Consider the following 21,142-nt stretch of genomic DNA (forward strand, 5'->3'; position numbering starts at 1 on the left):
TTTTTTTTCAAACTGTATATTAATTACATTTTATTACCGTATATTATATTTCTCTGTTAATTGTCTATCAATAATGCTATACCTATAGTACAGCTATCGTTATCGCGTTTCGCACATGAATCCTCCGACAAGCCATCCTAATGAATTCATTAACGCTTTCGCTGTCAGTCACTCGATATCGCGTGCTCGATCAATCTGTAAGGCTCGACAGCGAACGTGTTAAACTACATTTCAGTCTTGATCGAGCAAGATTCTCTTAAAAAAAAAAAAAGATAACATTATCTGTCGATGACACGAGGCTGAACGAAAAAGCCACATGCGAAACGATGTTTCCTCGGATAATTACATCGATTTGTAACTTAACAGCTATATGATATGTATCAAGTTCGCCGGATGTGTTCCTCGCCGAATATCATTTTTATCAAGTCCCTTGATTTATTACGAATATAGGATTCTTTGTTTGTTCTGAGTGAAAAGAAGTGGTGCAATTGAAATCAGCATCCATTCTATCGGCTTCGATCGTTGTCTTTCTGCTTTTGGTACTTTTTCTTGAGAATATCTTTTTTTTTTATTTTCGAAAAATTATGCGGTTTCGTGTAAATGTTAGGGAAGACTTTTGAGTAATTGTAGTTGAAACATCATTTCTCTGTTGAAAGTAGTTTTTCACAATAATTAATAGGGACACGAGAAAACGTGAACACTAGAAGCTTTCAGAACAATATCGGTTAATATCGACGGCTAATGATTTTATGGTCAAGGCGGGTATGAGTGCGTACATTGTTGAATCTCTTTTTATTTCCATCTGGTTCCGATGAAAATTCTCTTCCGATCATTATGATTATCTGTTCGTTTCATGCTCGTTATATTTCCCTAAGTTTATGCTCGATTTCGGTGGAAGATGTCCTCGAAAACTAATCCAGGGTGGTTGTTGAAACGCACCCTTAGACACGAATTCATTCTGATCCACACTCTTACGATTAAATATATATATATATATATAGTTGTATTTTATATAACAATACTGAGCTAAAGCACTCGGTTGCATACGACGCCTATGTCTTATCTTCTTTTAGGTTGAACTCTGATTAACACTCTATCGACGAGGCTGTTGACGAGTATTCATATGGGACGTTTTCTTTTGTAATTTCAGTTTGATACTAAAGGATGTCAGTCGTCGATAAGGTGTTAAAGTATCTAGCTTGTGCCTCGGAAAACGAGATTCTGCTTCGTTTAGGCTTAGTTCACCCACCGAACCGAATCGAATCGAATCCAGGGTATTCAGAAGGATTTCCTTTCTTTACGAAATTTGGAAGCTTGGAAAGTTGGATGTTTGGAAACTTGGAGATTTGAAAACTCTTCGCCAATAAACACGAATCGTATATTCTTATTTTTCCTCTCGGTTTCCTTCAAAACAAAAGCTTCGATTCCTTTCCGGTCAGGCGTGCAAGGAGTTAGGTTCCCTTCGCGAGTATCCTCGTTTCCGCTTTCGATCAAGAATCCGATTTAATCATCATCTCTCAGTTTCAACAATATTTATACACCTATCTCACGCAAGAAACGTGGTTGCTTTAAACGATAAGAGAGTACCTCGACGAGCTCTATACTCGAATAGACTACACGGTTACAAGTGAAACATTTTACAGATATAACACGCAACAAGTAACGTTCATCCTAGAAACAGAAAATAACGGTGAACGAGAACAAGGAACAGGGCTTTCATATTTTTTTTTTTCTTTTTTTTTAATTCTAATATTCACACGCGAGTTAGAGAGAGAGAAATAGAAGATAAGTATTTACAATGATATCGTCGACGACCTCCGTCGACAGCCTAATTCGATTCTTACGCCGAGAGGGATAGTGGATATAGACGTGTGACCCAGAATCACGATGAAACGAGAGAAGCAGAACACGCGATCGCACGTAGATACACAATAATACATCGAGTTGCTTGCATCAGGGCACATGGCATCGTTTGAGTTTCATCCCTTTCGTCAATTTCTACGCTAAGAACAGTATTAGAATCCCTGAGGTTTTCAGGCCTCCAGACTTCCATTGCAAACACCGAATATCAGCTCATCCTCAGACCTCTTTATGTTCTTAATCTCATCGTGTTCATATTCGTTAATCGACAAAGAAACGCCCAAACGACACCGTGAAATGCAAGTCCATTAAATAGGATAAATGTTTTCGTTGAAGCGACCCCGCAGATCGTGTTGTGCCTTACTACACGTGTCAGGTATACTATGTAGATAGATTGATAGTCACGAAAGATACCGCCGCTCTCCCCGCTGTACATCCTATTCTCACTTCTAGTAAAATACATCGATCGGATGGTATTTATTTCGTTTCGCGCCTATTCTCGTCGAGAAACTCGATCCTCTACGCGACATAGACGTCAATCTCCCCGTTTTATACAGAAACCGTTCGATACCCCCTCGATCGATATCGATCCTTATCAATTGCACGCATTCCCGATCAGAGGCTACCGATAGATTTATCATTTAAAAAAAAATCCACGTACCAAAGTCACGAAACTGACGTCAAAGCGTTGAGAGTAATTTGTGAGAGCATCTCAGTGATCCAGGCACGTTAGAATCGTCGTTTCATCGATTCAGTCTGATGATTGATCGACGGGGTACCGCGAAGTTTCTAGGGTTTGCTTTTTGGTAACCGAGTAAAAAATGTTCCGTCTCTTCGAGTCTGGTCCTGCTCGATTCTTGGTTCTTCAGATCAGTTTCCCGTGATCTGATCAGCATCTCCCGTTATCCTGATCTCTTCAAGTAGGATCGAACATCCCGGACTGTTACCACTCGTAATCGTGCTGATGGAAGGGGTTGGTGCATGGTTGTTGAGCGTGTAGGTGGGTTACTATCGGCGGTGGTTTAATCAGGTCGAATTCTCTGCTGATCACTTCATTGTAGAGCTGTATAGAAGAAAGGATAATGTTCGATTAGAAAAATCATTACGTTCTAAATTCGAAAATGAAAAGGTACATTATGTATAAAGAAATATAAGAGAGAGTATTGCGTAGAAGTTTCAACAAACGTCGTCATCTCGTGGACGTTCTAGATAGAATGATTTTACTAAACCTGGAAGCTCCTACGGATATACTCGTCCTCGCCTTTGCCAGTCATACCGTAATTATAGCCACCTCCACCGCCGCCTCCACCGTTCAGGAATGGATTCGTTGGGTTCACCACGCCTGCAAGGTGTGGGGGAGGATCGTAGTAAAATTAACGGGATTCGATTAACTGAACAGAGCGATAAGAAAATGATAACTCACCTCCATTTGTACCGATGTTAGGACCGTCAGTAGGTTGAAGCCTGTTTTGGTACCTCGTGTTTGCCTGGTAGTCTTGATTACCCAGCTCGTGCAGGCGAGTAGAGCTGAGGGCACGAGGAATCGCGTTGCTAGGTACTCCGTGCGGTGCCAAATGCGTCGCTTCAGCCACCTGATGCGGATCCTCCGTTGGTGGTAGGTCCGATACGAAGCCCGTATCCTTCCTGTAGAAGTTGATGAACACGAAACCACCCAGAACCACCAGGCAGATCAGGCCGTACGCTCTGAACGTCGCGGTCGTTCCTGAAACAAACCCTCTCTATGACAATTGGGTCGTTGGAAAGAATGATACCCTGCTAATAATAGCCCGATCCCTCGTGAATATTCTAAATCGAATCGATATCTGATTTCTTGTATCTTTTCCTTTAGAATCGATAAGAGGACGTACCGTATGCATCGACGAACAAGCCACCGATAACGGCACCGCATCCCCTGCCAAGACCATGATGTATACCTTGAAGAACCCCTTGGGCGCTGGTGCGCAAGTGTGATGGTGTGTTGTGCGAAATGTAACTGCAACACGCGGCCCACACAGCGGCGTGGGTTATTCCTTGAATGAATTCGAAAGGTAGAACCCACCATGGTGTCGTCAGCCAGGATATGTAGAGGAAACGGATCACGTTACCACCTAGTCCCATGCACAACACCTGAAAGCAAATGTACGTATCGTTTTCGTCGTGGAAACATAAAATAGTCACGGTTCTCTTACATTGCCCTTTCGCGATTCTACCCTTATCAGATACGATGTACTACCTTCACGTGACCGATCTGACGGATCAACTTGAAGCTGAAGAAGTAGGCGAATATCTCAGAGACGTGGTTTATCACAGAAGCAACGCCAAACAAGGTGGGTGTGCCACCGTAGTCCTGGAGGTGCCAGAACAGGAAGGTGAAGATCAAGCCGATACCGAAACCCATGAACCAGGCGACGAAGAGGAAAGAGGCGCACTTCAAATCTTTGAATTGCTTCAACACGGTCACCCATTCTGGGATTTCCCGCATCGTTTGAGCGAACATTTTTGTCTGAAACGATAAGAGGGACGCTTTTAAAGAAAACGATCGAAGGACGAATGTAAATAGAGTGGTCAGTTCTTAGTACTTTGCCCTCTGGAGGTTGAGGCTTTGGATTCACTGCAGCCGATGAATCCTGAAGACTAGGAAGATTCAACTGTTGAGACAGTTGGCTCTGCAGTTGTTCTTCTCTGGTTGGTTCAGCAGGTGGTTTGATCACTTCCTATGAAACAATTGGAATATAATATATTTCCACGTTGTTTTGAACCTCTATGCGATCACTTACCGGTTCCGATTCGATCACATCGTACTTGAAATTGATTTGCGTGGCAGTGATCAATGCTGCGCCCATCAGGACGCTGAAGATCGCGAAACAGATCGTGTAATTCTTCTCCCTGGCGTCAGGACCGCATGGATGCTCGGAGAAGGCGGTACTGTGATCCAAAGCGATACCAACGAAGAACATGGCTAGACCCCAGCCTAAACTACCGAACATTCGCTGGTGACCATATCTATAATCAAGAAAAATTAAATTATAATAACCGAGACAAGGATCCATTGTCCAAGAAACTCTCTACCTGTCCGCATCCTCGCCTAACAAAGTAATGACAGCTGAATCTGCCAACGTTATCGCTGGAGCTGAGAAGAATTCTCCAACTATCACTAACAGTAACAGTAAGAAGAAGGTTTTTTGAATGTCCTGCAAACAATATTCCTCGGTTAATCCAATTATCAAACTAAAGAGAGATGATTGTAAACGATAGAATGATTTATACCGGCAATCTATAGACAATGGAGCTGAAGAGTGGCTTTACCCAGCCCTTATTTTCTTTTTCGTTGTAATTCGCAGCATAAGAAACCGAGTGAGGACTTTTTCCAGAATGTGGCACCCAAACGTAACGTTTACTCCTGACCAGTGGCACGTCAACAGCATCCTCATCTTTGTCCTTATCCATCTCTTCGTCGTCCATTAACGTCAGCTTCCGTGGAGTCTTTATGGTGGACCATGGTTGACTAGACTCGAACAGAATTTGATTATCTTTAATTATTTCGTCACTGGTGTCTCGCTTCACCATAACTTTCATCGGCGGAGGTTTCGCTCTGGTTTTCGTGTGAGTGTACGCCTTCTTCGGCGGTGTTCCATCGTCCAGGGGTTGATTCTGCAACAAAAAGCCTCGATCACCGTTTCCGATGGCAACTGGTGCGCGCAAAACTTACATTAAGGAAACGTTTGTACTCGAGCACGTCGGCTGGACGGTTTCTCCTTTGGAGGGTCTCGAAATCGATGGTTTTGGCTTCAGGATCGTTCGCGTTCTCTTCGAACACCAGCTGTTTGTACTTGAGATCTTCTATAGGGCTCTCCTCGGTGCTCGTACTCTCTATCGAAGCTTCTCTTCGAATCCTATTATTATTCAGATCCTCAGTTTTCTTATGGATGGAGTTTCGATCGTTCCTTCTGACGTTGCTCGTCGAGGAAGTCTTGTTAGGTTGCGAAAGCAACCTGTTCAGCGAGTCTATCGTGTCGTCGTTTTTACGCAGCCTCTCGAACACGACGTTCGCGGCTACTTCCAGGCAATGGTTGTCGCCTCGATGGTAAAATTCATCGAAATTGGTCGATCTCTTGACTATCCTAGTTTTGGGATTCGGGGATTCCAAGTAGACGGTGTTGTTGCGTAAAACCACGCAGGACGTGGCCGGTGGTTGCATGAAGGCCAGAGGAAGGGTGAAGATAATCCAGCAGGAAAGAGATGCTAGAAGCATCATCTTACCTTTCTGCCATCTGCAAAACGGGTGGAGCTTTTATTGGATTCTTTCTAGGACGTGGAAGGTAACGAAGTTGTTTACTTCGACGATCTAAGGGGAAATGAAACACACCCACGCGAGGGTGGATTGCGATGGAAAAGTGTTTTCTAACTACGAAGTTATATGTACAGAGTGGATCACCTGTCGGCTAGCGAGCCCCAGAAAGGAGCGCTGAGGAACTCGACCAAGGGCCTAAGTCCCATCAAGAGACCACATTGACCGGCGTTCATGCCCATCTGCTTGAAGTAGACTCCCATCAAAGGAAAGAGGGAGCCAAAGGCCGAGTAGAAGAAAAAATAAAAGGTTTTCACAGTGAGAAGTTCCTGATCGACAGAACCAAACAGGTATTCGATCACGTCGCTCTTGCCACGAATCTTATGCGTCGCCTCTTTTGGTTGCGGATACAAGGTAGGGTCGACCTCGCCTTGGGCCTCGGGATCCACCATGGGTCGAGCACCTGGTACCTGTGGTTAATGGTCAACTAATAATCGCTTCGAATATAATTAAGTAATTCCATAAATCAACTACTCAAGTGTAACACTTCGATTAACAGAGAATACCTAGTGTTTAGAAGAATCTCAAGAACTTTAAATGATGATCTAGGATCACTTTGAAACATTGAAACTTGACAATTTTGAAAGGGAAATGAATCGAATGGCCATATCACTACCTGTGGTAACGATCTACCGCCTGCCTGTTGCGAGGTTCCCTCGATAGACCCATAATCGTAGTTTTCGTGTCCATAGTTCTGCATGACTAGGGTCGAGGTCTACCTTCCTTAGCCCCTTCCGTTCTTCGTCTTTCGTGGACGGACACGCACGTAACAATTATCCAACGTCCACGGATCTAACCCTCTGACCGATTCGTCGAATCGGTGCTTGTTTCGCGGATCGGAGAGCAATTCCTCGACCGAACCGTCCTCTCGTCTTTTGGGAATCACCAGCTACAATCCTTTTAGACGAGCGTCGAATCGATGGCCAACCGTGTGGCACCTTTTGCTCGCGAAATCGATAGTCCTGACAGTGCGCCCGCGCAATCTACACCCCCTTGTTCACTCGATCGACTAGCGATGGCTGTTCCACTCTATCCCGTTTAACTTAGCGAACAATTTACTTCCCGCGAATATGCGACTTAATGACATCAATCAATTTTAGAGAGTATTAACAAACGTGTTTAGAACATTAATGATTTATGAGAAATTTTGAGAATGATTCACTTAAAGAATTATAATCTGAATTCTTTTATCGCATTCGTGTCTACATATCCGGTATTGAATTCTGTGACATTTTTTCTTATTTGATTCTACAGGAAGTTTCAAAAAAAGAATTGTACAGTTCTCTGGTAGCGACTCAAATCTTTTGCTAGAATCACCGCCTCCACTTTCTCCAACCCTCGTTCTTCCGCCGTTCTTGCGCAGTTGATCACAAGCCGGATATCCGGTTTTTGAGCATCACCGTTCGTAAGTTCACGTGTACGATTACTTCCTCCATTTCTTTCGCTTTAGGATAATTAATTAGATCGCCATCGATTGAGGGGACAGAGAGGAAAATTGGAAGAAAATATTTCGATTTGCTTTCATTTCGAAAGCCGTTGCAACGTTGTTTCTCGAGTTAAATATAAGAAGTTTCCCTTAGCGTATAGAATAGCCTCCGGAAGCGCGTTTGAGGAAACCCTGTCTATGCCAATTAACATTGAATGTCGAAGACCTTGACCCGCAATCCTCCCTCGCTCTCATCCAAATGAATTGAAAGTTTCCAAATGACTCTGGCGTAAGGTGATTAACCCTCGAACAGCGTAGATGAGCGAATCGTGAAATTCCGATAGTTAAATTAATAATCTCGACGGTCTGTCGTCCGAGGGTTGATCGAAGCTAAAAGAGAGAGAGGGTCCAAAGGAGCCTGACAGAAACGAACCGTAGCATTGACGTCAGCGTAAGTTTCCACTTTACTTAGAGAAATCTCTGCGAACGATAGGTCGCGGTTCGGAAAGAAAATGTCATTCTTTCTCATATGTTGTGCTTTCAGATGATACACGGTTAAAGAATTACGCATCCTGTTAAACCGTATCGTCGATTCGCATAACATCACACGGCCACGGTGCGTGTGCGTGATTGCAATTTCCTTTCCTGATAATCGTTAATGTCTCGATCTGGCAAGTTCATCGGTTTAACGAGGGAGCATGGATTTTTACTAGAATCGGCACGCTATCTCCTCGTTAACCCCGAGAGAAATCTATCTTCTCTCGTTAAGCTTTTATTTTTATATCTAGAAACGCATTCGCGGAACGTCTTTGCAATTGCACTGAAATCCAGGTGATATTTTTAATGATTCTCTTATAGGTCGAATTGACCTCGCGAACAAAGTTAAGATTGTATTGTATCACCGGCGGTCCGTCGAGAACACGAACGATAAAACTCGAGCAAAAGAAGCAACGAATCGTTTGTCCGATTAATCGTTATCATCTCTAGCGACGATTTCGAATGAGAGCGTTCTATTCTCTAACCCGGCAATGACGCAAAACCAATTTGACCTTATTTCAAAGTTCACGCTATGAAAATTCGCAGCTTAAAGGTGAGAGGTGCGTCTCATCTAGACCCCTTAATCTACTACTTCTCGTTAAAAGATACACTCGTTGACACCGAGATGGCCGGCGAAGAAACTTAGCAACTTTATGGTGAACAAGTAAATATCGATAAAGAAATAATCCTCGTTTCTATAGAAAATAAATATTCACTTTATTCATTGGTTCACACAGCGTTATCGAACAGCATACATACGAACAATTAACTTAATTGACTTAATTTAATTACAGATTAACTCATTTAGTGAGTGGAATTAACTTAAATTGATAATTATGTACAAAGGCTACGTGGTCGTTGCACCAAGGACATATTGGATCTCTCCCACCGTCGCCCCCTTTTTTGTCCCATTGTTTCTTTGGTTCCAATGTCATGTCGATTTGTCACCTAATTCCGGTGATTGAAGATCTCCTTCGATATAGGCTCCATGTGTGAGTGGCCTTTGAACGATGAGGCAGCGGACGTTGAAGAGAGTGCAGGGTCGGGTGGTCCTTGGAACATACAGGTCTTCGCTGTTTTCAACAAACGACCATTACTCGCTGTTCGCCAGTACACTGTACGAACAGCCTGCTTTCCAGCGACGTAACTTACTGCTCCACCGATCAACATCTAGAAAGAAAATAACAAAGAAATTTAACGAGGAACCTTTAAAAGTATTAAAAATTGGGGTGTGCATAGGGTTGGAAATAGATATGCCCTCAGGTATTCAATTGAAAAAATGAATCCTTTGATGGTGAATTACCAAGAAGGAAGATACATTGATCCAAAGCTAAGGAAACATCTCAAAATTGAAATGAGAATAAAGAGGAAAGTATATTCAAATAGAAGTGCTTACCTTTGTTTTCTGTTGATTGAAGTGTACTGAGAGAGACTAGTTTGTTGTAATAGAATCGTGAAATTCTATGTTGTTAAGTGGAAGTAAATTGATGGTATAACAAGAAGAAATGTCTTGCGGTAGTTGTACCTCGCCTCGCAATTATGCGAGGAGAAAAGCTGAACTGAAGAACGGACCTCCTTCCGTGGATAATTTATACGATAAAGTCGACGTCACGGGGTCTGGTGATAAGAAGAATGGTCGCGTCATTCATCGTGTACACCGAATCCACGAGCAGTGCATGGGAACCGTCGGTGGTAGGGGTGGAACATTTTTCAGAACGTGTCAAAAAGTCAAGATTTAGATACGCTTCATCCTCTCCTACTCTTTCGCCTACCTCTCGATGCAACCTTATCGAATACTCGCCCATACCAGTTTTGATAAGCTGCCAGCCATTGTGGCGCAATTCCTGATGGACGGATCAGCGCACGGATAGAGCAACCTTCTGATTAACCCTTTCAATGTTACCACTTGTTATTAGAATTGTTGTTTAGGGTAAACTAGATAGATCTTCATATTACAGGAAAGTTAGTAAAGAAATTGGGAAATCCCTCTTTTGGAAGGAACCAAACACGGTGTTGCAATTTTCATCTTAATTTCAGAAATTCAATTGGCAAAACAACGTAGGAGGTGTTTATATCCTCTCTTAAAACGATATCATTTTCCTTGAAAATTACGAAACAAGCTTTTCAAGATTTTCCTTGATCAGGTGATCTAAATTGATCCAGCAAACACGATAGACCTTCTCGAGCGTATCTTTTTCCTCGATCATGGAATGTTTTCAATAACGCTCGTGCGTCTTTTTCTCCAAGCATCTCGTCACCAATAAAAATAAAAATTAATTCGGTGAAATACATTCAGATATCAAAGCTGGTTTTGTAAATAAAATCACGAGAAAACGGCGTTGCCTCGTCTTGTTGATGTACGATTTCCACCTATTCGAATTAACAAAATCAAAGTTCGTCAAGATAACAACTCAACGATCAAGGTTAAACCGTGTAAACGTACATATAATGTACGCGTGTAGATGGAAAATAATGCGTAAGTCGTGCGATGACACGTCGTTAACATTGATACGATGGATGAAAAAAAGGAACTCCCCCGACAAGAGGTGATAACGTTTCGCATCATCCAGATGTACTTTGCTTCTTACGACAATATTGACACGCCATTTGTTTATGTTTATTCATCGTGTCAAAAGTTTTCCAAGAGGTGCACGACCCCCCAAACTCCGGCTTGACCCAGACTTCGTACAATTCTTATTTGCATCTTAAACTCAAAGTTCATTACTTGAAAATTGTCAGATTCTCAGGAAAGTGGGTTAAAATTTTTATTCATCTATCTAAACATTTGTCTACACTTCGTTTCATAATTTTTCACTGTGATACAAGATTACAGAAAACACGAAGAGGAACGTTGCCAGCTCGTCTACCATTGTGTCTAGGAGAAAAGTAGTAATCATCCTCTTGCATGTATGCAAACACACGCCTCTCCAAAGCTCATGACAAACAAGGAAAAACGATGTTTCTAAAATTAAGCCAGACGATAGAAATAGGGTAATAGTGAAACTAATAGACGAGGAAAATGATTACGAAATGATAACTAATGAAGGATAACTCATCTTTTCAGATAATTCGAAACGTCAGGACACTTGTACTTAAGAAGAGTAAAAGATGCCGATGGAAAATTTGTTTGACGAGCCACGGGTCAATCGGGGCCGTACGGTCGTTCTACGTAAGTCAAAAATGTGTCGGATAAGATACTTTCCGGGACGATGGGGGTAACGCGCGAAAGTCGCGTGGATTCACGTGAAACTTTCGTGACATCGAAGAGATGAGTGAAAAAGAAACGACGTGATCGCGATAGGCGATCGTCGATCCTGATACGAAACGCAGTTGTCTATCTTTGCTCTTCCTTCGAGTATCTCTTCTTTCGTTGACACGCCTGAAGTACCGTATTTTCTGTGGATTTTCCTCGATCTGTACATCTGTTTTAGATGTCATTTACCAATGCGATTAATCTTTATCAGGACAGGTACGATTCCTCGCGATTAATTCTATTTCGGACTTTGATCGTTTCCCGATAAGCAGAGTAAAGATGTAATTATTCACCCAGAACAAAGGTGGTGACGCGTCGTTATCGCTCGGAATTACCAGGCATCGTTTGTTATCAGACACGCATTATTACGTGAATCGTAGGTAATTTTGAACACGCGCCTTTTTACGAGTTCCAGACGAGAGATACGTGATTTTTTATCCATGTCGAGAGTGATTAATGAAGAACGGTGCCATGAAGTCTGCCGTTCCCTCTTTATCATTTATTTCCTGATTCTCTCTCTCTTATCTCGTACAGTAGCTATATTTCTTCGTTTCTTCTTCCCCTCTTGCAAGGTGAATACGATTCGAACACACGTGTATCCCTTCGTTCACTTTTCGACCTCTTTGTAATCGTCTATCAAAGTTACGATGTTGTTCAGCGCATCTTGGAACAGACTTTCCTCCATACCTTCCCCTACGTAGTGATGAACGAAAGCTCTCTTCTGATACATCAAATCGAATTTACGAGCCAACATCCCCCAATTGTATCGAACAGCTGTGTTGTTGCCGACCATTGCCGCTGTTCTTTTCGATTTTGCTAAATCTCCGCCGGGAACCGTGGTCGTCGGTTGATAATTAATTCCTACCTGAAAGTTGAAGAGCAGGTTTCAGTCTCGAAGAAACTACGTCGATTGACATGGTCTACTTTCTTTTCTGACAAATCGCACAACAATGCGAGTCTAGACAAACTCGTTGCATCACCCATTGCCAAAGTTCAGTCTTTCTATTTACAGTTCATCGTTCTAACCAAAATATGTTTTGATTATCTAACGAACGAACGTTAATAGCCACAGATTCGCTGCATCACTTCGTGATTATCCATAAATTTAATATCGGGATGATTCTTTGTCCATTGGTTAACACTTTGAACGCCACGTCACTCATATATGGGTGACGCTTGAATTTCAATAGGAATCCATCACTCATACTATTAGAAATTCTTTGACTTACTCAATTGGAAATACTTGTATTAGATACTTGAAATTGTGGATAAAAATATAATGAAATATTTGAACACGTTCGCGACGGGGCCTGAAATTTCTTAATTACAATAATCAGTTATTTAAATGCTATGACGCGATAATAGTTTATGTAACACCGTCCCATGGGACAGGCAAGAATGTACTACCGGTGGTACACCCCGTCGCGAACGTGTTAAAGATAACGTACATAAGATTTGTGAAGACAAAAGTAATACTTGATGGAATTTTCAATGGTTTCAGAGTGTCAGTTAGTGTTAACGAAAAGAAGAAGAAACGTCGTCTATGGAAAACTTACCTTGAACCCTGTCGGGCTCCAACTGACGAAGCGAATCGATTTCTTTCCCTTCATGGAAGCGATCGTTTTATTTACGTCATTCGGGTTCACGTCTCCTCGATATAGCAAACAGCAGCTCGTGTAAGCTCCTGTACGCGGGTCGCACTTTACCATCTGGAAATTGAACGAATAAGTGAGAAATAAGCTTCAAGAACGCGTGAAACGTTTCGTTTAGCACCTGGTTAGATGGCTCGAAACACTCGTACGTGATCTGTTGCGTGGTGATGTCCGAGTGCATAGCCTTAGAAGCAGAGATCAACGGGGCATAGGTAGCCAGGGCGAAATGAATCCTTGGATAAGGCACCAGGTTCATTTGGAGTTCTTGGAGGCTCAGATTCACAGCTCCCTCGAACCTCATCGAGGCTGTGATGCTCGAAACTACTTGAGCCTGTAGTCGATTTAGATTCGTATACGTTGGGCAGTCTACGTCCAAGTTTCTAATTAGAAGACAGCACGCGTTAATGATCGATCTTCAGAGATACGCGGTGGATACAGATTTTCTTGTACCTTGTGCAAATATTGTACAGAGCCTCGTTGTCCATCAGGAAGCAACAATCAGCGCTGTCTAGGCTACTGTCTATGGTAAAAATCGAGTTGTACGGTTCGACGATAACGGTGGAGATATTGGGGGATGGGTAAATGGCAAAATCTAGGGTGATTTTCTTAGGATAGTCCCGCATTAGACGTTGTAACAGCAAAGTGGCGAAACCACTTCCGGTACCACCGCCAAGTGACCTAGGAAATTAGTATAGTTATAGTACTCGGTGATGCGGGATCCTCTAAGGAGGAATTAGGGTAAGAATGGCCGTGTAAAATAGGCATCGGACTTGCCGCTCGAGCCTAAGGGCAACAAGTACGTGCTGGGAATAGAAATTGAACACCGAAGACAGAAGAGAAAATAAGAAAAAGCCTCCTCGAGTAGCTAGGTCACTGCCTTCAGGCTTCTCTTTACTACTGTTGCCCTCTTTGGCTCGTTGCCCACTGGTCACAGTGCTGACCTGTACCAAAGTTTACCTAAACACCATGAATCCACGGGGTTTCGAGCATGATTCCCATAGTTTGCAAACGCGATACAATACGAGATCGATCGCCTCTTTACCGATGGTATAATATCCTCTCGCGTAATTGTTCGACGCATCTTCTTTTCCAGAGATCAATGATTCCGGAGAGAACAGCTTCCTGTAGGTGCCTGTTCTAATCTCATCAATCGCAGTGGGCTCTAGATCGACGATCAACGTTCTTGGGGTCAATTTTCTTGCCTAAGGTCGGTTAATTTTTTATTTTTTTTTTGTTTTGAAAAATTATTTGTAAAAAATCTATTTGCTTCCCGCTCACTTGCGTTTCTGCGAAAAATGTGCAAAACGAAGTGTCTATGGGGTAATAACCCTGACGAATACAGCCATTTGGTCCTACCCCGTGTTCTAGGCAGAATAATTCCCAACAGGCGCTTGCTAATTGCGTGCCAGCCTGTCCTATAAAGATTGTTATTATCTGACCTGATTCATCCATCATTTAACCATATTCCAGATCAAAAATTTCCTGCAAATTTCCTTTCACGATGAAGCAACTTCATGATTTGAATATCCTGATAATAGTTTACGTGCAAAATTTACTTCACCCTCTTTACATATTTTTTTTTCTTTTTATCCTAACTTTTTACGAGTCATTTTTGTATAAATTTGTCAGAATGATGAGTCTAAACAGTACTGAATATGTTCATTTATCGATGAGAACGTCAAGTTTTTCATAATAATCGATGACTGTAGAGGAAATTGAAAGGGTTCTTGGAACTTATTGCAATAACAAATCACGTTATTTGTTCAATAGATGTTTATTGTACAACAGAACACAATATGTAATAAAAGTTGTTACACGCATTTTATGTACCTAATAATTACGTCTAAACGAATTAACACACAATTGTACTGCAGTTACAATTAACAACAGTTATGTACAGGTTTTTACCGCCACTGTATAATTCTACAATAGAGGTATCCCTATTTACCTCTGCCTACAAACACATGAATGGCAGTATCTTAATTTACAATTCATTCGCTTGATTTATGTATTCACTTATGTTGATATGTATTTTGATCCCTTCGAATGAATCGGTAAAAATAAGTGCTAACACGTGTCAGGGTTACATATGCTAGAACATATTTTTTTTTTCCTTTTATATGATACAAAATGTTGATTGTAATATTACTTGAACTTTGAAATCATATTTAGCAAGAAGCTAAATACTACAACAATTTTTTACATTAACTTTTGTACTGTTACAAACTTGGATCCTTCAATTTTATGTATAATATTTATGTCCTGTAACATGAATAATTGGAACGCGTGTTCTGAAATGTTCTACGTCGAGGTAAAGTCAAACAGAGGCATCTCAAGGGGAGTTAAAGGTGGCAAAGGTGCCAGTCGCAACGAATGCGCATTGTCTAATCTAGTTTCGTCATTAGGATTAACGGATGCTGCACGAAGCTGTTCAGTTAACTGACGCACCTCCGCCTCTTTAGTTTCCAATTGACTTAACAAGCTACCAACGAGGCAACGTAATTGACAATTAACAGTTTTAAGCTCTTCAATAACAGTGCCTGTATCTTTTGGATGTTTAAAAGCTTTATCCTTGTTATTTGGTAATGAAATTAAGGTCAACAGGCTGTCTTGCTCTTCTATTGTCCTGTATATAGCTTGTCGTAAGGATCCATCAAACTTATCGGATATCAGTTCACCGGTATCCTTTTCTAGCTGCTTTGGTGCTTGCTTGCAAAGAATTTCTCTTTTTTGATTTTCCAAAGTAGCTTTATATTCTTCATATTGTGCTTGTTTCATTCTACAAAATGTTTATTAATGCATCATAATTAGTGATTTGCATAATATAGTTGGTTGTAAGTTCTTTTTGCTTACCTAACTACAGCAGCTTGTCTTTTATGATAATCACGCTGAAGAGCAAGAGATTCTAAAGTAATCAGCGAATGAAAAGAAGTAATCACAGTTGGAGGAGTTTGACTAGATAAATTAGAAGTCTTTAAATGAACAAAACCAGATTCAAGTTGTGCATGTGCTTCTCCCAACAGACTAGCCACTGTTTCGTGACACTTGGCTGCTTCTTCGAAACGTCCTTCATGTAACAGTGCCTCTGCTCTTCTCTGTCTTTCGTGTGCCTTTGATAGAGAAAAGAAAAATGTTTTATCAATGCCTGTATAAAAAGATAAATCAAAAACTATATATAAAAAAATGAAAAAAGAAGTAAGCGTAAAGTTAACAAATGACATTCGACGACTTGGTAACAATATGACGTAGCTAGCACAGTCGCATGTTTTTACAAAACCGAATCGTCTAATCTGCGTAAACGAACATATACATAACCGATGAGAAACACTTGTATCACGCATAAATTATTAATGAAAATAAGATTATTAGTCATTCATAATGATAAGGCATTCAAGAAAACAAAGTAACACTTACCGCGTTCAGGATTGAAGTCTCCATAGTTGATCAGCTGATCGTGTGACAGAACAAAAACAGAGAGGCAACATGTGGGTTATTTTCTGTTATGGCGTGCTAACGACGCATGTACCGATCGAACCTGAAAATCTTTAATGGATTCTGACATATAGATATAGAAGTTGAGATCACAAACGAGTAATACATTTCTGGGTCACCATCCAATTTGGAGGATTCTATCCAGATGACTTATTCCGGGCTTCTCCTTTTCGGTGCCCATTCTGCATCTCAAGTTTTTCGAGAAATCGTATTTACCGACAATTACCGACAAATATCAAGATATTTAATGTGGTATCCGGAACACAAGCTACAACCTATATAAAACGAGTAAATAGAAAGAGAGGGAAACCCGGAGGGAGTTCAGCTATATCTAATCTGTAGCATTAAATTTGTATTTCATATTCCATATTTGAAGTAAGAATAATTGTTCGATATTTTCATAAAATGTTTGATAAGATTAAGACGTTGCGATAAGCCAGATTAGAATTCGCAACACGTAGCACAAAGTGGTTGAAATTTAACCGCATGTAATTTTATATACATTACAGGTATGTGAGTGTATTTAACTTTTATGTTTTTCTATGTATCAAATTGAAATAACTTAGTAAATTTATTGAAGTAAATATTGATATAATTTTTTACATGAAAATAATATGATTTTAGGATATTGCAAGATATTGAAGAACTTAAAAACATCAATATGGCACAAACAAGTGGTGCAATTAAGTTAGCTAAACTTAGGGGATTAATGGAAGCTGTTCAAGTAGGTGGTATCAAGGGAAAAGGTCTCCAAGCTTTAATTATAAATTCGGATGATGCTCATCAGTCAGAATATTTGAGAGAACACGATAAAAGACTCCGCTTCATAAGTGGTTTTACTGGTTCCTTTGGTACTGCAGTTATTACACCACATAAAGCTTCGTTATGGACAGATGGAAGATACTACATGCAAGCTTTAGCAGAATTTGATCCACCAGAAGCATGGACACTTATGAGAGAAGGTTCATTGGACACTCCAACAAGAGCTGCATGGTTGGTTTCTAATTTACCTCCTAAATCTACTGTTGGGGCAGATGCTAATTTAATGAGTTATACAGAATGGGCAATCTTACATACCAGTTTAACTGCTGCTGGTCATTGTTTGATGCCTCTTGAAGAGAATTTAATTGACAAAGTTTGGGGTAGTGATCAGTCCACTGCTACAGGTAATGTTGTTGTACCTCACCCATTGCAATTTTCAGGATGCAGTGCAAGCAAAAAAGTTGAATCATGTAAAGAGACAATGAATAAGAACAAAGTAAAAGCACTTGTGATCACAGCTTTGGATGAAGTAGCATACATCTTGAATTTAAGAGGATCCGATATACCTTATAATCCTGTTTTCTTTGCATACGTTATTCTTACATTGGATGATTTGCATTTATTTATTGATAAAAGTAGGCTTAGCGAAAAGGCCCAACAGCAACTGGTTGATGAAAAAGTGAATGTTGTTTATCATTCCTATGAAGATATACATACTTTTTTGAAAGAAATCGCAAATTCATGTACAAATGATGAAAAAGTATGGATAAGCAATGGTTCTAGTTACGCATTACATGCTGACTGTGGGGAAGTAAAAAAGCACACTGCTGTTACTCCCATCAATATTATGAAGGCTGTAAAAAATGATGTTGAAATTGAAGGAATGAAAGCAGCTCACATACGAGATGCGGTTGCACTTGTAAAGTATTTTGCATGGTTGGAAGATAAGATTAAAAATAAGAAGGAAACTATTACAGAGATATCTGGAGCAACTCAACTTGAAAACTTTAGAAAGTAAGAAAATTTCCATATACACTTATACAGGCTGGATATAATAAAAATTAAAATTAAATGTATGTTTAAAAGGGAACAGGAGTATTTCGTTGGGCTTAGCTTTCCGACGATATCTTCAGTTGGGCCCCATGGAGCAATAATCCATTATCTACCAACACCAAAGACTGATGTACCAATTACAGAGAAAGAGGTTTATCTTTGCGATTCTGGTGCACAATACCGGGATGGTACTACAGATGTTACAAGAACATTACATTTTGGTAACCCAACAAATTTCGAACGCGAATGTTTTACGAGAGTATTCAAGGGTCAGTGCCGTCTTTCGACCTCGATTTTTCCTCTAATGGTACAAGGAAATTATCTTGATACACTTGCCCGTGAGAACTTATGGAGTGTTGGGTATGTATATACATCATCTTTTTGCATATAAAATGGAAAATATTTTATTTATTCGTATTTAAATGTATAATTACAGTCTTAATTACCTTCATGGTACGGGACACGGAGTAGGTTCGTATTTAAACGTTCACGAAGGTCCAATTGGTATTTCTTGGAGACCATATCCTGATGATCCAGGTTTACAACCTGGCATGTTTCTTTCAAACGGTATAAAGTACAAGAATTTGTCAACTTTTTTAATCATATACGCTATTGATATTAATATAATTGATAATAATAGAACCAGGATACTACGAGGATGAAAAGTTTGGCGTTAGATTGGAAAATATAGAGTTAGTAGTAAAGGCAAATACACCCTATAATCACAAAAATCGTGGCTTTCTTACTTTTGAAACCGTTACATTGGTGCCTATACATACTAAGCTACTTGATCTTTCCTTATTAACAGATAATGAGGTATACATTCGATTTGTTTCTTATATTTTGATTATCGTCATATAATTAATTATAACGTTTTTTTTTCCATAGATCGAATACCTAAATAATTACCATCTAAGATGTTGGAATACCCTGAGGCCTCTATTACAAGGACCAGAAAATGCTCCAGCACTTGAATGGTTGCAAAAAGAGACCCGACCTATCTCGAAATAACTATGAATTTTAAAAGAACAAGTTCTAATCAATTGCATTTCTTTTCTCTTTTTTTTACTATTACAATACATAATAAACTGTTTATATAATTACTTTCATTGCAACTAATTTTATATATTTTTCTTTCTGTTTTTCTTTTTTCATAACGATTTCATCATTCTAACAATACAAGTCAACGCATTTGTTTTATTATGCGAAAGTTCATACAAAACTCTATTGAAGATCACCAAAACAACCACGGTGGTTGATGTAACTTATCTAAAGAAGTGTAAGTTAAGTTCACTGGGATGTTGATTAAGGCAAAAGGTTGATTCAAACGTTGTAGCGTTTGCCGGATCATTTTACCGTTCTTACCGAGCAAAAATCCAGCAGGAATGTTTACTGTCTTTGAAGGTGGGATAGTATCGTCGCGTATCATTTCTACATAGTAATAGTCAGCCCATAGTGGACTTGTTATCGATTCTTCCATAGAGGAAGAATGATAATCTGCTATAATTACAGCTTTTGCTCCAGCTTCTTCTGCCATTATGCTTTTAGCAAAAAAACTACAATCTCCTCTTTCAACCAATGCTATTCTACCTTTTAATTCCTTGGCATTCTTTGCTATCTGGCATCCATGTGGAGGATCAGTTGGAACCAAAGGGATTCTTTCTTCCAAGAAACTTGCATTCTAATAATATTACACAGTTTAATTGATTATATTTGAATTCGTTTTAAAGATACTTACAAAAGGAGCTCCAAAATCTTTAGCAGGTCTTAATTTATAGGTGTACTCCAATTCTGGAGGATATATGATTTCAAAAAATACATCTGATCCAATACTGGTATCACTAAAAGATCCTCTCGTTTTAAACGTAAGTGAATGTCCTGACATATGTTCGGTTACAAAAGAATTAGTGTTGTTACATGTATTATGGTTTATGTATAACCTAATTTGTTGCTTTTCCACTAACCTCCACCAATCCCATTTGATATTTTAACGTTCAGTGAAATGAGAACGAGGAAACAACCAACAAATTTTATTCTTTGTATTCGCATTGTAGTATTCACATTGTTCTTAATGACATTACCACAAATGTCTTAAGAAAACAACCTTTCTAACATAACAATCAGTACTTGTTTTATTTAAGCGACTTATTTATAGAGTCGAGTTCCCCCTTTTCCACTGTGCATGCGCGGCCGGCCTCAAGGCACGTCCACTCTTTTTGTACACCCTCGAGCATCGGGCGCAACCCCTGCTGTCGGCCATACGCTAGGCACTCGTGATGGCGGGCACCAGTGTTACAGGGGTGGAGGGCTACGGAGTAATATATATACATAAGGTATCGGAACCCTCCTTTAATGCCAGTGTTGGTCGCTGTGGGGTTTTAGTCAGTAGGAATTTGACAATCTCAGAGATGGCGGCGGGGGGTCTTATGCAAGATTTCCCCACGTTAAAAAAAAAAAAAATACATACAGCCACTGATTCGAGAAACGCCAAGTAAAGGTAAGTAAAGGAAAGTAGTCTGAGAACTTCAACTCCCCGTGGTGCTGAAATAAACACCTCTAAAATAAACTAAAAATTAGAGGATGATTATTATACTGGTTGTGCCCTCTAAGTACGGGCCTGATTCCATCTGGGGTGTCAGGGACCCCGTAGCGCTCTGTACATACCGACCGGATCTATCTGGGGTGTCAGGAACCCCGAAGCGCTTTGCATATCGACTTGATTCCATTGGGGTGTCTGGAACCCCGAAGCACAGATGATA

The 21,142-nt window shown here is 40.3% G+C and overlaps 6 protein-coding genes across 10 annotated transcripts in view; 2 read left to right on the top strand and 4 right to left on the bottom strand.

The window, feature by feature from the left end:
• Positions 1 to 8,940, top strand: part of Adar (adenosine deaminase acting on RNA) — a 78,346-nt gene extending 69,406 nt beyond the window's left edge. Inside the window, exons 9-12 of one of the 2 annotated variants that reach the window (XR_013063024.1) lie at positions 3,710 to 3,999; positions 4,080 to 6,179; positions 6,286 to 8,085; positions 8,179 to 8,940. The gene's annotated coding sequence lies outside the window, so the exon portion shown is untranslated. Of the gene's footprint in view, positions 1 to 3,709; positions 4,000 to 4,079; positions 6,180 to 6,285 lie in introns of both variants that reach the window. The other variant, XR_013063023.1, reaches the window with a different exon arrangement.
• Positions 27 to 6,964, bottom strand: jef (major facilitator superfamily domain-containing protein 6 jef). Of its 3 annotated transcripts, none has more exons than XM_034323713.2 (12): positions 6,825 to 6,964; positions 6,296 to 6,618; positions 5,570 to 6,131; positions 5,128 to 5,511; positions 4,930 to 5,051; positions 4,638 to 4,863; positions 4,440 to 4,574; positions 4,094 to 4,363; positions 3,729 to 3,987; positions 3,284 to 3,583; positions 3,137 to 3,202; positions 27 to 2,923 (listed from the first exon to the last, which is right to left on the bottom strand). In XM_034323713.2, the coding sequence occupies exons 1-12, from the start codon at positions 6,906 to 6,908 to the stop codon at positions 2,913 to 2,915; spliced, it is 2,742 nt and encodes a 913-aa protein (XP_034179604.2). In that variant the 5' UTR covers positions 6,909 to 6,964; the 3' UTR covers positions 27 to 2,912. The 3 variants fall into 3 exon arrangements, with proteins under 3 accessions (XP_034179604.2, XP_034179603.2, XP_076547032.1); XM_034323712.2 differs by having other exon boundaries at positions 3,090 to 3,202; XM_076690917.1 differs by lacking the exon at positions 3,137 to 3,202.
• Positions 8,941 to 11,336: 2,396 nt separating the features above from the next.
• On the bottom strand, positions 11,337 to 14,684 carry LOC117604054 (tubulin alpha chain). Its single transcript, XM_034323723.2, has 6 exons — positions 14,355 to 14,684; positions 14,034 to 14,278; positions 13,527 to 13,754; positions 13,198 to 13,456; positions 12,981 to 13,133; positions 11,337 to 12,289 (listed from the first exon to the last, which is right to left on the bottom strand). Exons 1-6 carry the CDS (start codon positions 14,529 to 14,531, stop codon positions 12,032 to 12,034), a joined length of 1,320 nt encoding a protein of 439 aa, XP_034179614.1. The 5' UTR covers positions 14,532 to 14,684; the 3' UTR covers positions 11,337 to 12,031.
• Positions 14,685 to 14,885: 201 nt separating this feature from the next.
• On the bottom strand, positions 14,886 to 16,619 carry LOC117604057 (nuclear receptor-binding factor 2). Of its 2 annotated transcripts, XM_034323730.2 has the most exons (3): positions 16,491 to 16,619; positions 15,930 to 16,186; positions 14,890 to 15,855 (listed from the first exon to the last, which is right to left on the bottom strand). In XM_034323730.2, exons 1-3 carry the CDS (start codon positions 16,512 to 16,514, stop codon positions 15,378 to 15,380), a joined length of 759 nt encoding a protein of 252 aa, XP_034179621.1. In that variant the 5' UTR covers positions 16,515 to 16,619; the 3' UTR covers positions 14,890 to 15,377. The 2 variants fall into 2 exon arrangements, with proteins under 2 accessions (XP_034179619.1, XP_034179621.1); XM_034323728.2 differs by lacking the exon at positions 16,491 to 16,619 and having other exon boundaries at positions 14,886 to 15,855; positions 15,930 to 16,435.
• Positions 16,620 to 16,936: 317 nt separating this feature from the next.
• On the top strand, positions 16,937 to 19,467 carry LOC117604051 (xaa-Pro aminopeptidase ApepP). Its single transcript, XM_034323719.2, has 6 exons — positions 16,937 to 17,077; positions 17,193 to 18,344; positions 18,417 to 18,743; positions 18,820 to 18,950; positions 19,024 to 19,199; positions 19,272 to 19,467. The coding sequence occupies exons 2-6, from the start codon at positions 17,230 to 17,232 to the stop codon at positions 19,392 to 19,394; spliced, it is 1,872 nt and encodes a 623-aa protein (XP_034179610.2). The 5' UTR covers positions 16,937 to 17,077; positions 17,193 to 17,229; the 3' UTR covers positions 19,395 to 19,467.
• LOC117604058 (PRADC1-like protein) lies at positions 18,762 to 20,750 on the bottom strand. The gene is made up of 3 exons (XM_034323733.2): positions 20,348 to 20,750; positions 20,122 to 20,261; positions 18,762 to 20,064 (listed from the first exon to the last, which is right to left on the bottom strand). Exons 1-3 carry the CDS (start codon positions 20,430 to 20,432, stop codon positions 19,618 to 19,620), a joined length of 672 nt encoding a protein of 223 aa, XP_034179624.1. The 5' UTR covers positions 20,433 to 20,750; the 3' UTR covers positions 18,762 to 19,617.
• Positions 20,751 to 21,142: the final 392 nt, after the last annotated feature.

The sequence above is a fragment of the Osmia lignaria genome, chromosome 11 (assembly GCF_051020975.1).
Source record: "Osmia lignaria lignaria isolate PbOS001 chromosome 11, iyOsmLign1, whole genome shotgun sequence".
In the NCBI taxonomy this organism is placed as follows: domain Eukaryota; kingdom Metazoa; phylum Arthropoda; class Insecta; order Hymenoptera; family Megachilidae; genus Osmia; species Osmia lignaria.

Coding starts and splice junctions, on each gene's coding strand:
- jef (XM_034323712.2), bottom strand. CDS start 6,908: ATGCAGAACTATGGACACGAAAACTACGATTATGGGTCTATCGAGGGA. Junction 3,203..3,283: donor TAACATCGGTACAAATGGAG/GTGAGTTATCAT, acceptor CACACCTTGCAG/GCGTGGTGAACCCAACGAAT. Junction 2,924..3,089: donor ATATCCGTAGGAGCTTCCAG/GTTTAGTAAAAT, acceptor TCTTCTATACAG/CTCTACAATGAAGTGATCAG.
- LOC117604054 (XM_034323723.2), bottom strand. CDS start 14,531: ATGATGGATGAATCAGGTCAGATAATAACAATCTTTATAGGACAGGCT. Junction 14,279..14,354: donor CATTTTTCGCAGAAACGCAA/GTGAGCGGGAAG, acceptor AACCGACCTTAG/GCAAGAAAATTGACCCCAAG. Junction 13,134..13,197: donor GTTTCGAGCCATCTAACCAG/GTGCTAAACGAA, acceptor TTCAATTTCCAG/ATGGTAAAGTGCGACCCGCG.
- LOC117604057 (XM_034323728.2), bottom strand. CDS start 16,417: ATGCGTGATACAAGTGTTTCTCATCGGTTATGTATATGTTCGTTTACG. Junction 15,856..15,929: donor AGACAAGCTGCTGTAGTTAG/GTAAGCAAAAAG, acceptor AACATTTTGTAG/AATGAAACAAGCACAATATG.
- LOC117604051 (XM_034323719.2), top strand. CDS start 17,230: ATGGCACAAACAAGTGGTGCAATTAAGTTAGCTAAACTTAGGGGATTA. Junction 18,951..19,023: donor TGGCATGTTTCTTTCAAACG/GTATAAAGTACA, acceptor TGATAATAATAG/AACCAGGATACTACGAGGAT. Junction 19,200..19,271: donor CCTTATTAACAGATAATGAG/GTATACATTCGA, acceptor TTTTTTCCATAG/ATCGAATACCTAAATAATTA.
- LOC117604058 (XM_034323733.2), bottom strand. CDS start 20,432: ATGCGAATACAAAGAATAAAATTTGTTGGTTGTTTCCTCGTTCTCATT. Junction 20,262..20,347: donor ATCAAATGGGATTGGTGGAG/GTTAGTGGAAAA, acceptor AACATATGTCAG/GACATTCACTTACGTTTAAA. Junction 20,065..20,121: donor AAGATTTTGGAGCTCCTTTT/GTAAGTATCTTT, acceptor TAATATTATTAG/AATGCAAGTTTCTTGGAAGA.